The sequence below is a fragment of the Mercenaria mercenaria genome, unplaced genomic scaffold (genome assembly GCF_021730395.1).
Source record: "Mercenaria mercenaria strain notata unplaced genomic scaffold, MADL_Memer_1 contig_2812, whole genome shotgun sequence".
In the NCBI taxonomy this organism is placed as follows: domain Eukaryota; kingdom Metazoa; phylum Mollusca; class Bivalvia; order Venerida; family Veneridae; genus Mercenaria; species Mercenaria mercenaria.
The window spans coordinates 1-12,136 of record NW_026460894.1 but is presented as its reverse complement, the minus strand read 5'-3'; the positions used below and the strand labels follow the sequence as shown (position 1 = coordinate 12,136).

At 33.0% G+C, this 12,136-nt stretch overlaps 1 protein-coding gene across 1 annotated transcript in view; it reads right to left on the bottom strand.

Annotated features, from left to right (window-relative positions):
• LOC128552450 (CST complex subunit CTC1-like) overlaps positions 1–11,345 on the bottom strand; it is a 40,418-nt gene extending 29,073 nt beyond the window's left edge. The window contains exons 1-2 of the mRNA XM_053533490.1: positions 11,213–11,345; positions 2,525–2,619 (exon numbers count right to left, since the gene is read on the bottom strand). Coding sequence (XP_053389465.1) covers positions 2,525–2,619; positions 11,213–11,280 — 163 coding nt within the window. The 5' untranslated portion in view covers positions 11,281–11,345. The remainder of the gene's footprint in view (positions 1–2,524; positions 2,620–11,212) is intronic.
• Between the last annotated feature and the right edge of the window lie 791 nt (positions 11,346–12,136).

Below are 12,136 nucleotides of genomic sequence, written 5' to 3'. Positions count from 1 at the left end.
CATAGCTGAACCGTAACAATATTGGTATAAAATAGAGGAAAATTGGGCGAGTTAAATAAATCAGCATTACACTAAATAAAACACTATAAAAAACACTACAGTCGAATCTCGTTGGCTCGAATTTGAAGGGTCCGTGAAAACAAGTTTGAGAGATCGGTTGTTCGAGCCATCAGTATGGTGGCCATCTTTGATTATATACGGAGCTATTGTAAAGTACGTACATGTCGTGTATGACATAGTTGACCCATATCTAATCTGGAAATGTATTATAAAGTTTCAACAAAAAATAATTTAAATATCATTTTTATTAATTAGTTTTATAATGTATATTAATACTTTCATCTAAAAACAAATATTTGATTATAAAACAAATAGTTAAGCACATTTAACTTCAAAGCACATTAAATTTTGACGTCGGAGTCTAAAACCATGAATGTTCAGAAAAATCAAACACGCATGTACAGAATGTCTAATTTTCTTTTAATTCCTTGTTTTCCGGTAGCTGACTCTGCTTTGTTTTTGTTGCCGGGTCCTTCACTGTGTTGTCTGACTTGCATATTTCAACTGTGGAAATGTGAAACGTGTAAGCAGTCAACCCTATTTAAAGTAAAATACAGACATTCTTTGCTCAGATTTTGTTTGAAACATACAATTCATTAATTAAAACATTAAAATGGATGAAAATCTAATTAAATTTGTTTGACCTGTCATGTATTAATTTCACAACATGCTAAAACTACACGCACCGAATAAAGCTGTTTTGTTTTGGGTTTAATGCCGTTTTTTAACAGTATTTCAGTTATGTAACGGCGGGCAGTTAACCTAACCAGTGTTCCTGGATTCTGTACCAGTACAAACCTGTTCTCCGCAAGTAACTGCCAACTTCCCCACATGAAATATCAGAGGTGGAGGACGAATGATTTCAGACACCATGTCATTTATCAAATCGTCACGGAGAACATACGCCCCGCCCGAGGATCGAACTCGCGACCCATAGACCAACGCTCTCCCTACTGAGCTAAGTGGGCGGGCCGAATAAGGCTGTAACAATAACAATAATAGAGGTGCGAACTGTTTGCATTATGAAAAGATTTTTGGCACACAATTGTCTGTTCGACCCATCAGGTGTGATTTACATCATAATTTAGCTCAAGGGACCAGACAAGGAGTTCAAGAGTTCCAGTTATTGGTGTTCTAGCCATACGGAGTCGAACAATATGTATACAATATATAAGCAATGCTAGTCCTGGCCATAATAATTTAATAGCCACTTTTTTTTTCAGGGAAAAAATTAATAGACAAATTTGGCGTGTGAGTTATTCGCGTGCTCTTTCGCATTTCAATAAAAAACATAAAACAGGGTTTTTATAGCTATTTAATCCTTTTTTGTTCATGGACCACTGAAACACACTTTATTTTTCAATTATCATTATTCATGTTTATCATATCAGGCTTTGAATAATCAAACATTTATGCATCTTCAGCTCAGTCATAAAACAGTTTGTATTTATTAAACAAACAGGAATAATGTTTTTTGTTTTTTTGTTTTTTGTTTGTTTTTTTTTTTTTGTCATTCGAAAAGAATTCATTGCAAGTTTCTTCTAGTGCAAATCTGAATACATTTTCAATAAATGTCCTTATACATTCATCATATCACTACTGAACATACCGTTGATACTTGTGTAAAATGCGCAGATTTATGACCAACCCGGGACTAACCCTTTGTTGTGAATGTATAGTGTTCACAGGTATAGACGATTTTCCAACTTCAAAATAAGTTCATTTGCAATTTTCGCTATTTCGATAAAGGAAAACAACTCTAAGTGCTTACTGTCTACGCTAAAATCTAAGATTGCATGCCGTTACATACCGTAAAAGAACGAGTGGTTTTTTTGTTTTGTTATTTTTTCATAAACAATTTTAATTTCATATAAATTTAACATTATTTTAATGGAAGATATATAATAAAAAAATCATAAATATTATGATACTAATTAAAGATCGAGTGTTATCTCCAACCGAGATCAAACTGTGAGCAACAAAACTGACACAAGGTGTCATGCTAATTGCCGATAATTACTTATACCATTTAATAAACAGCAGACTGTGTTCAATTAAGCGTGTCAAAGTCACCGTTTAGACGTGTAATTATGCCTCTGAGCAATTACCTTTCCTGCTACCGACTTCGCACCTTTTTGTCGATAAAACTATGTACCCCCCGGTATGTTCCAGCTGTTTATGGACAATTTTTTGCAATATTTTTTTGTACATTTTTATTAATTAATCGCCATTTTTCTATCGCCAAAAATTGCGTTTTAATTGATTTTTGAATAAAATAATCGCCATTTGGCGATAATGTCGACTGGCAGCGCGAGCAGTGTATAAGAAATAAGATTGGGACTAGATGATGAGTTCGAGCGAACGGGGGTATTCGAGCGATCCGGGTTCAAGCCAGTAACAGTCAACTGTAATTAGACCCAGTCATAGCCTTTACTGAGACAGATAGATGGAATATTAGGCATACCTATATCTTTAGAGAAAGAGTTAGGACCAAATCCTGGTTTCACTAATGTTCTGCTTATAATCCAACCTTCAAAGCTCACAAACTTATCTGTTAACCTGGAAAACAAAATATTCTTAAAAGGTTATTTGTCAGATGAGTATATCTTTCCATGGAATAAATCATTCAAAAAAATACAACTTGAGGCATGACGAACACAACCCCCATAATACGGCCTTGTCACAGAAGTATGGCAAATTTAAAGTTGGAAAGGGGCCATAACTACATAAAAAATTGGTGGTTTGTAGCCAAAGTCGAACTTTACCTGTATTTTATGATTGTTAAACCTGTGTACCAAAAATTATTTAAATCTGTCAAGCCTTTCATGAGTTACTGTCCAAAAACCATGAAAACCAACGGACATACCCATAAACTTAGTTTTGTCGGGCATAAAAAGATTATATCTAAATTCAAACAATAAGCACTCTCCATGAAACTAAACCATTAAAAAATCTAAATTTTCATGCTTATAAATTTGGTTGTCCAATCAAGACAGACATTTTAAGGTACTCCCGCAAATTGAAATTAGAAATTTATGTGAAAAATCAGGATCCTCGAAATGGCTTTCGAAATGCAAGGACATAAAATATATATCATAAAAGTTCAAAAGATATATCTGTAGGCAAACTTGTGAGCATGAAAACTATGCTGAACCCTATTTCCACAGTGCTTTGGAAGAAAATGAGTGAACATTTTTGGTGCAAAATTTTGGTATCGTATGCAACCTAAATTGCTATAAAAAATTTATTTTTAAATCAAAGAAATGCCAAAATAGTGCATACGAGCGTTACTTTTTCAAGAAAATGTCGTTAAGGTGGAATGCGCCCCAAATTTTTTTGCCGAATATTGTCATGAAATTTATACTGTATAAAATTCAAGATATATGCGATTGAGCTCCGGTATTACTTTTACGCCATATTGTTCATGATTTTTGCTATTGTGTCACAAACATGGCCCCTGACGTCACTTTTCGTGCAACGCCCAGTTCCGAGTGTTTTCGGCATTTTTCCTTTCCCGCGCTCTGAATGTCATATAAATGAAAAATACAAAATAATTATCATTTTGCAAACAGAAAATGCTACTCAGTTGTATAAAATTCAGTGAAATGAAATTGACGCTTAGGACGTCAGTGACGATTTTGTGGCGTCAGAACGGAAAAATTCATATCAAGTTTTGCTAAAAATTTTGCCTTAAAATTCAGTTTATTAAAAATCGGCTCGATAAAAAAACGTGTGATTTTGGTATGTTGTTTCGCAATGTGTGTACGTCTAGTAGACACATAAATACTTAGGGGTCACCAACTTTAATTTTTCGCAATATAACATAACTTTACCCTCACCCCCACATGGTTTGTGGCTATTTGACGTTAGAGTAAAAAAGAATGTGTTTCAATTTACACAGCTCACGTTCGTGTTAAAAACGAGATGTCTTTATTATAAGAAATTTTTTACGATATATTCGATCTCAAATTCAGATGCCATGTACTAGTGAAAGGAAACACCTTTGACAAAATGTATATCTTGTACAATTGTCCGTAAGTATTTGACCTGACAGTCATCAATCTTCGCTAATATGTTCGGACGTTTTCGTTACTTTACGCAATATTGTATCCTGAAAAGATCTATAACTACACAAATATTCTCTCACTTCCACGCACGTTACAATGGGTACTGAATTACCGCAGACCATTTTTTAAATTCAATATAGTGAAGTGTTACCGTATTTGCTTTTATTCTTACAATGTCTTTTGCGACGATTTTCACGAATTCTAATTGTTTTCTCTTGTAGTATCTATTTTCGGAAGTAATTTGTCTTTTTTATCTACGATACCTTTAAAGATTTTATTCGACACTTACCACAAAATATCTTGAATACAAGTATATTTCTTTCAATAAATAAACCATAAAAAATGAATAGGCAAGTGTATTAATTTTCCGTCCTGTAAATTTTGGAGATAAAATTTGAAAAAAAGATGTTAGACTGAGGCTGCGAGATTGATGACAGATCCAACTTAAAACGTAAGATTTAATGTCTTCCCTCGACAGGATTTGTTAAAATTTCTGTATTTTCTTTAACAATTGTATGCTTTCTATAATATTTATTTTGACAAAAAGTACATGAATTCTACTTTTGAATTAGTAAGTTTTTGTCGTATATTGACTTTGATAATGGCGTTTAATATATGTATACTTTAATCTAGCCGCGATGTCACACGTGTCAAAAAATGCAAAAAATAAAATTACGAAGTTGTTAGGTGCCGAAATATTTAAAGAAATATGTATTTGTTTACAAAACAGCGACTACAGTCTGAAAGTACATACAATTGTCTGCAAATTGATATGCATTAGTGTTACGTTGAATATGAATTAAATTTAACACATGAAAATTGCAAAATCTAGCCGAGATGTCACAGCCGTGAAATTAATGTAACGTCGACGTTACGTTTGAAAACTAAATAATGTATATGTATTACAATTGTATCTGAACACCGCAATATAATTCACTGTCTGATAAATAATTACATTGAATAAATATTATATAGTACATCTATATCAAATATTTCCTTTAATATCGAAACAACATGATTTATGAAAACTGTAGTCCAACCACCCCAAGTAATCCCTTTAACGTCTAAATGGCTAAAAACGACAATAACGTCAGTTACGCCAATAATGAGCGTAACGTCTTGTATTATTCATCTGTTTATATAAAAGTATCTGGAGTGAATATGTACTGCTTGACATTAAATATAACTTGCTCTTGCTTTTCGTTTCTGTAAGATCATGTTCGTATCATCTCAATAGCGGTTATTGAAACACTTGATATTTAAGATATCTGCACACGTTTGGATAGTTATTGTAAACATCTTAAATAACTTGAAATAGTTACATGAGTGTTGATTTTATCTGTATATTTTGTACATGTTTGTAAAACTGTATTGAATTTGTTCATTGTACATGCATATCTTTATCATATATGTTGTAAATATGTTCTGCTCTCCCTCGAGGAGGAAATAAAAGTATCTATCTATTCCTACTGATGGTTTCAAAATGCAAATTCGAAGCTTTAAGAATAGATGTCTTTTCTGTTACTAATCTTCTCAGTCTAATGTAAAATGCTAACTTAGCTTTCTAAAAAAGCTAGTATGCGGTCAGTTGATGATTTGATTTCGTGAAAATAGGTACTTAAACATGTTTTAAACATTTAGAAATTTCGTTGATATGTAATTTTATGATCGAGGGTTTGCCTGATTTTACCAGAAATATTTATCGACGCATGTCGGACTGTTGCTCCATCTCACATGTATAATCGGCACGAAAACAATATTTATATATTTATATAATACCAGATTCTATATCTGATATGAAATTAATATTTTTTACACGGATTAATTTATTGTGAATCATGAAACAAATTCTACCAATTTAGACATCAATCTCCACATCTCATTCGTGCGAGATTACGTGTCGAGTGAAGAATCTGTTCTACAAGCATAATGCTGAGCAGTTGGTATTATTTTTTATATCCTTGGTAAACGACTAGCGATCAAAGTCCCGACCTTCCGCACGAGCGAGACAAAGCGACGAAAGTGACAGTGAGGCCATAGTAAGGCAGAGTAGCTAGTCCAGGGAACAGACTTTATTCTTTAAAAAAAGATCTTCAGGTGACTATTATTGCAGCTGGTCAGACGCAGAGAATTTATTCTTGAGACAGTGTCTTTTTATTACAATCAAGCACAACTGCTGGTCCGATGCAAATAATTTATTTCTTAGCGGGAACCTTCTGATCAAGTGCAGTTACAAGCTCTTAATAATGAATACTAGAAAATATTTCATAAAACCCTCAATAATTGCGGCGTTCAGATTTAAGAAGTACGGAAAACGTAAAAGGCATATCTGTTTCTCCGGATGCTCTGGATATAGATATAGAAATGTAGTTTCGTGTTCAAAATCTAAACACTTGAATTTGAAAAATTATAAGTCATATCTAGGAATCAACACACATAATGCATGTTGATTAACCAATTATCAAAAGTAATAATAATTTCGATAATGCGAAATGTCGTTTACATAATTTACACCCTTTATCAAATAGCTCATTAAGATATTTCATATCTACAATTCTTCTTTTCGGAACAGGTCCGTGATCACCTGAATGTTATTACATGTTTTAAAAATTTCGACTTTTTCTTTAACACTTTCTTAGCAAATCTCACCAAATGTCTCTCAATACTTTCATGTCGATTCATTTCATCAATTCATTCCGAAATTACCGTTAATACATGCAGCTTCGCATATTCTTTAGATTATTTTGTTAAAAAATGACGATTAAACGTGTCATTTCTTCATGGGGTAGGGGTAAAATATCGTCAAATATTGAAAAATTAAAGTCGGTGACCCCTAAGTATTTATGTGTCTACTAGACGTACACACACTGTGAAACAACATACCGAAATTTTACGTTTTTTTATCGAGTCGATTTTTTATAAACTGGATTTTAAGGCAAAATTTGTAACAAAACTTGATGTGAGTTTTTCCGTTCTGACGTCACAATATCGTCTCTGACGTCCTATGCGTAAATCCTAATTCATTGAATTTTATACCATTAAGTAGCATTTTCTGAATGCAAACTGACAATTATTTTGTATTTTTCATTGATATGACATTCAGAGCGCAGGAAAGGAAAAATGCCGAAAGCACCCGGAACTGGGCGTTGCACGAAAAGTGACGTCAGGGGCCATGTTTGTGACACAATAGCAAAAATCACGAACAATATGGCGATAAAGTAAAACCAGAGCTCAATCGCATATATCTTGAATTTTATACAGTATAAATTTCAAGACGAAATTCGGCAAAAAAATTTGGGGCGCATTCCACCTTAAATAGTCTAATGCGCAAAACACGTGCACCGTTTTTCTAAAATATTTCATCGCCATGTTTATTTTAAGGAATAAAATATATGATTGTTCTTTTACCTCAGATTTCCTTACTGAAATATGTATGTCTCCTTATTCATGGTTAGAGATATCCATTTAGTATAGTTTTTCACTGTCTGATCTCCTTAATCTGTTACTGATCCTTCACATTTAAAGAATAAACGCAATGTGTAATGATAGTGTTTCGCTTTACACACCTCTCTTAGACAAGAAAGCCGTTTCACTTAAAATTTGTAAGCATCCGCTGGCAAAACATTAATGAGAGATCGGAACTTTTTCTAAAATAAAGTTGAATTTTCAGTCATTTTCAAAACAAATCCCCAAAATAAACCATTTTAGAACTTTTTCGGGAAATATACATTTCAGCCGAACAACGCATTTCAAGATGACACAAAACTGATTTCTCTTCGTAAACAATGTCAAAGTTCACCTGAGGAACATTGCTGAAAAAGTAAAAGTGCTTACTTGTTTCAGTTTTACGCCCTGTAGAAAACAATCAACTTTCAACTTTAAATGAATATAATGTTCTATAATTATTCCAATATAAACAACCGTCCGATCTTTTCTGTGAGAAATAAAACGAAGCAAATTTAACTATTTGTTTACACTTCAACCATGTGAAATTAAAGGCATGTACTATCACGAGACTCCCGTGCATTTTGAACCTCGTGGTGAATAAACTGAATTTACTTTAAAGTATGGTGTCTCAGTTGAGCCAGTTATTTGTTAATTTCAGAGAAGCGTTTATGAAATTATGCATACGTACAAATATTTACTAGTCAACTTTATATTAACGACGACAGAAGACAAGTGTGCACTCGGCAAATAGCAAGTCTATTATTTTCAGGTCTATACTGAACAATGATCCCAATGTTCGTAATTTTCAGATAAAGAACTCGTTATCCTTTGTTTCATAGACAGTCTTAGTACTGGACTGCTGCTTCCGCTGTCAACACCGCAGTAATCACTAATATAAAGTCAGTGTGAAATTCAATACACATTTAGTATCGGTTTAAATCTATAAAAGTGTGCAAAAATATCATTGTTAAACGAAGAACCAAGATACAGAAAAGTTACTTTTGAGATATTGCTGATTTTAATTATCATGTTTTCGTGTGAGAAGTTCAATTGATTGCATTTTGTAAAATGTTTCATAGTTATCTACAATTGTATACAAATTCTATTACCTACTAACATATTTGGCTGTACATTTTTTCTGCGATTTATTCTCACTGTGTTTTTGAAAAACATGCTGCATAAATTCTCATATTGTATAAAAAGTCGATAAATCAAAATTGGTTAGTTTGCGACGCATGAAACATCTAATAAGGAATCATTATACACATCGAACTTGTCCCGGACCGGTATGCGGAAATACTGTTGCCAAATGTTTCAAGATTGTTTAAAAGATATTTGCATATATCGTGATAAAGCAAATATTTCGATTGTTTTTATAATTTATAAATATAAAATCACGTATATGTGAGAAAGTTACGTTAAGTAATTTCGGTAGTTAAAGCAGAAAGTGCCGAAAATTCCATTTGCTCCAAATCTTCCGTGAGATAAACAGCGCGTAAGTCCATAAATTCCACTATAATAAATTAAATCTTTCTTATACTTGCACAATCCTTGAAAAGAATTTTGGATCGTTGCCAAATCTTGCTCACATTAAGTCTGAGACTTGTCTTACAATTTTAGGCAGTTTGGTACACCATACATAGAAAAATCATTGTCCACACATTGCACTACTTTAATTTATGTATGCTGAAAATAGCAATATGTACAGATTTATTTTCGTTTTAATACATGAGGTGGTCAGATTTGAAAACAGATTTTGTACTAAGTTAAGTTCTATTCAGTAAGACAATTCTCCTATGCACTAATTGAAACTTTGAACTAACTTTTGCCATTCATGAATTTATAAATCTAACCAAAAATTTGGAAAAATACAGGTAAAAGATCTTCTTTGTTTATTTCTAAGTTTTAGTTTTACTTCTTATACAGCTACTTTTAGGTCAGATCTTGCAAACTGAGCTGCTTTTGTACTCTGGAATAGCTGCATTTGAATGCTTTTGTTCACTATATTTTCACACCTCAAATGAAGGTCACTCTAAATTCAAGATGGCGGAAGTACCTTAAACACTTAATTAAACCAAACATTTGTGCTGAATGTTTTTACAATTCTGAAATAATGAAATGCTTCAATGAATACAGGATATGGTACTAGTGTCTTTTTTATACTGATTTTTATCAAATGAGTACAATAAAATAATAAAAGATGAGGCTCTGCTGAGTTTTTTATCAATTTCTTTCAACAAATTTAATTGTTCAAGGTAGAAAGACTTAATTGTATTATTCTTTTTATCATATTACATGCTCATGAGTGTCTTTTCATACTGAATTTATTAAACAAGTTCAACTAGAGTTGTCACAGGAGTGACGAATTATACCCTCACAATATGGCCTTGTCACAGTACTAAGCCAATGTCAAAGCCGAACTTGCTTGAAATTTCACCTACTGACCTCAAAAACAATAGAATTCATTTGCTAGTCATGATTAACCTCCCTATGAAGATTCATGATCCTCGGCCCAAGCGTTCTAAAGTTATTGTCCGGAAAAGGTTTACATGCCTGGGTCACTCTGACCTTTGACTTTTGGAACTCAAAATCAATATGGGTCATCTGCTGGTCATGACCAACCTCCCTATTAAGTTTCGTGATCCTAGTCCCAAGCATTCTGAAGTTATTGTCCGAAAACCGTTTAAATGTTATGGGTCACTGTGACCTTGACCTGTGACCTACAGACCTCAAAATCATTAAGGGTCATCTGCTGGTCATAACCAACTTCCCAATCAATTTTCATGATCCTAAGCCAAAGCGTTCTCAAGTTATCATCCGGAAACTGTTTAACTGTTTGGTGTTATTGTGACCTTGACCTTTGACCTACTAACCTCAAAGTCGAATAAACCTGTATTTTATCATGTTACACCTGTGTACAAAAATTTATGATCCTAGACCCAAGCGTTCTCAAGTTATCATCAGAAAATCGTTTAACTGTTCTGAGTCACTGTGTCCTTGACCTTTGACCTACTGACCCCAAAGTGGAACTTGACCTGTATTTTCTGATGTTACACCTGTGTACCAAGAATTATTTAAATAGTTATAAGTTAGGAGTTATCATCCGGAAACCATGAAAACCAACGGACCGACCGACCACCAAGCTCACTCCTAAATACACCACCACCCCACACACTGTTTTGTGGGGTATAATAAAGTAATAAAATGCAAGACTCTGCCAAGAACTGATTTATTTCATTCATACTGACAACTAGTTTTACTAAATTTGATTTGGAAAAACATAAAATTTAATGTAATATTCTTTTTTATCACATGAAAGCTTTTCATGCTGTAACATTGATATTAAATTTTCTTCTTTCTATGCCTATTATAGACCAAGCCAATTCAACCATCAACTCTAATACTTAAAACAGCAGTTTTATTACACTAGACTAAGACTTAGTGAAATATCAAAATTATTTAATGACTTTATTTCACTTCCTGAAAGTCAAGCGAGTAATAAACATGTAAAATTACTATAGTAGAATTTCAAAGAATTGTATCTCGATCTAAAGAAAGAAATAGTTGCACATAGTTGTGACATTCATGTGTAAAATGCCAGCTGCTTGCACAAATGATGGGATATACTGAAAACTTACTCTGGTTTTAGAACATCTTGTATAGACATGACTATGGATGGCATCAAGCTGTAGGCCTGTGGGGACATATTCCATAGCCTGGTAACACATGCATTCTCACTGACAGTAAGGCATCTCCTGAAACTGAAATGAAGTTTCATCTGCTTAAACAAGCATGCCCCAAAATGCACATCTTAGTTTCAACACTAAGAGACAGCAATATCTGCAAGTGATACCCTATAACAAAAAGTAACAAAACTATCCAGGACAAAGTCAGAACTTATGCCAATAACTGGAATCATGCACAGTAAATTAGTCAAAATTTTTTGCCTGAGGTCCAAAATACCAGCAAGACATGAATATCTTCTCCATTTTTGTTATAAGCCATGCAAATCTGACTAACTATAGACCGGTCCATTGTACAAGTTATGGACCAGAACTTTTTGTATAAGCAGTCATGTACGATAAAGTAAGTCAATATATTTTTAGTATTATTTGGTAGGTAAGGTACATGAACAACTTAATTTCTTCTATTCTACAACAAAGCCTTGTTGCATTTCAAAAGTGGCTGATAGCTTTTCTTCATAGTTTTTACATTACATGAGTATTTCATACACTATGCAAGTATTTTATACACTATGCAAGTATTTTATACAATATGCAACTATTTTATACATTATGCAAGTATTTTATACACTATACAAGTATTTTATACACCAAGTATTTTATACACTATGTAAGTATTTTATACAATATGCAACTATTTTATACATTATGCAAGTAGGTTTATGAATTATTACTTCCTAGAACTGACCTGACCACTTATAAAACCAACTTCACCCTTAAAATATTGTTAAAGATACACAAATATTAAGAGATGTATCAAAATTACATTGCATTCCTTCTCTACTATCTCAAATTTGTCTTTTAAGACAGAGCAGAAAG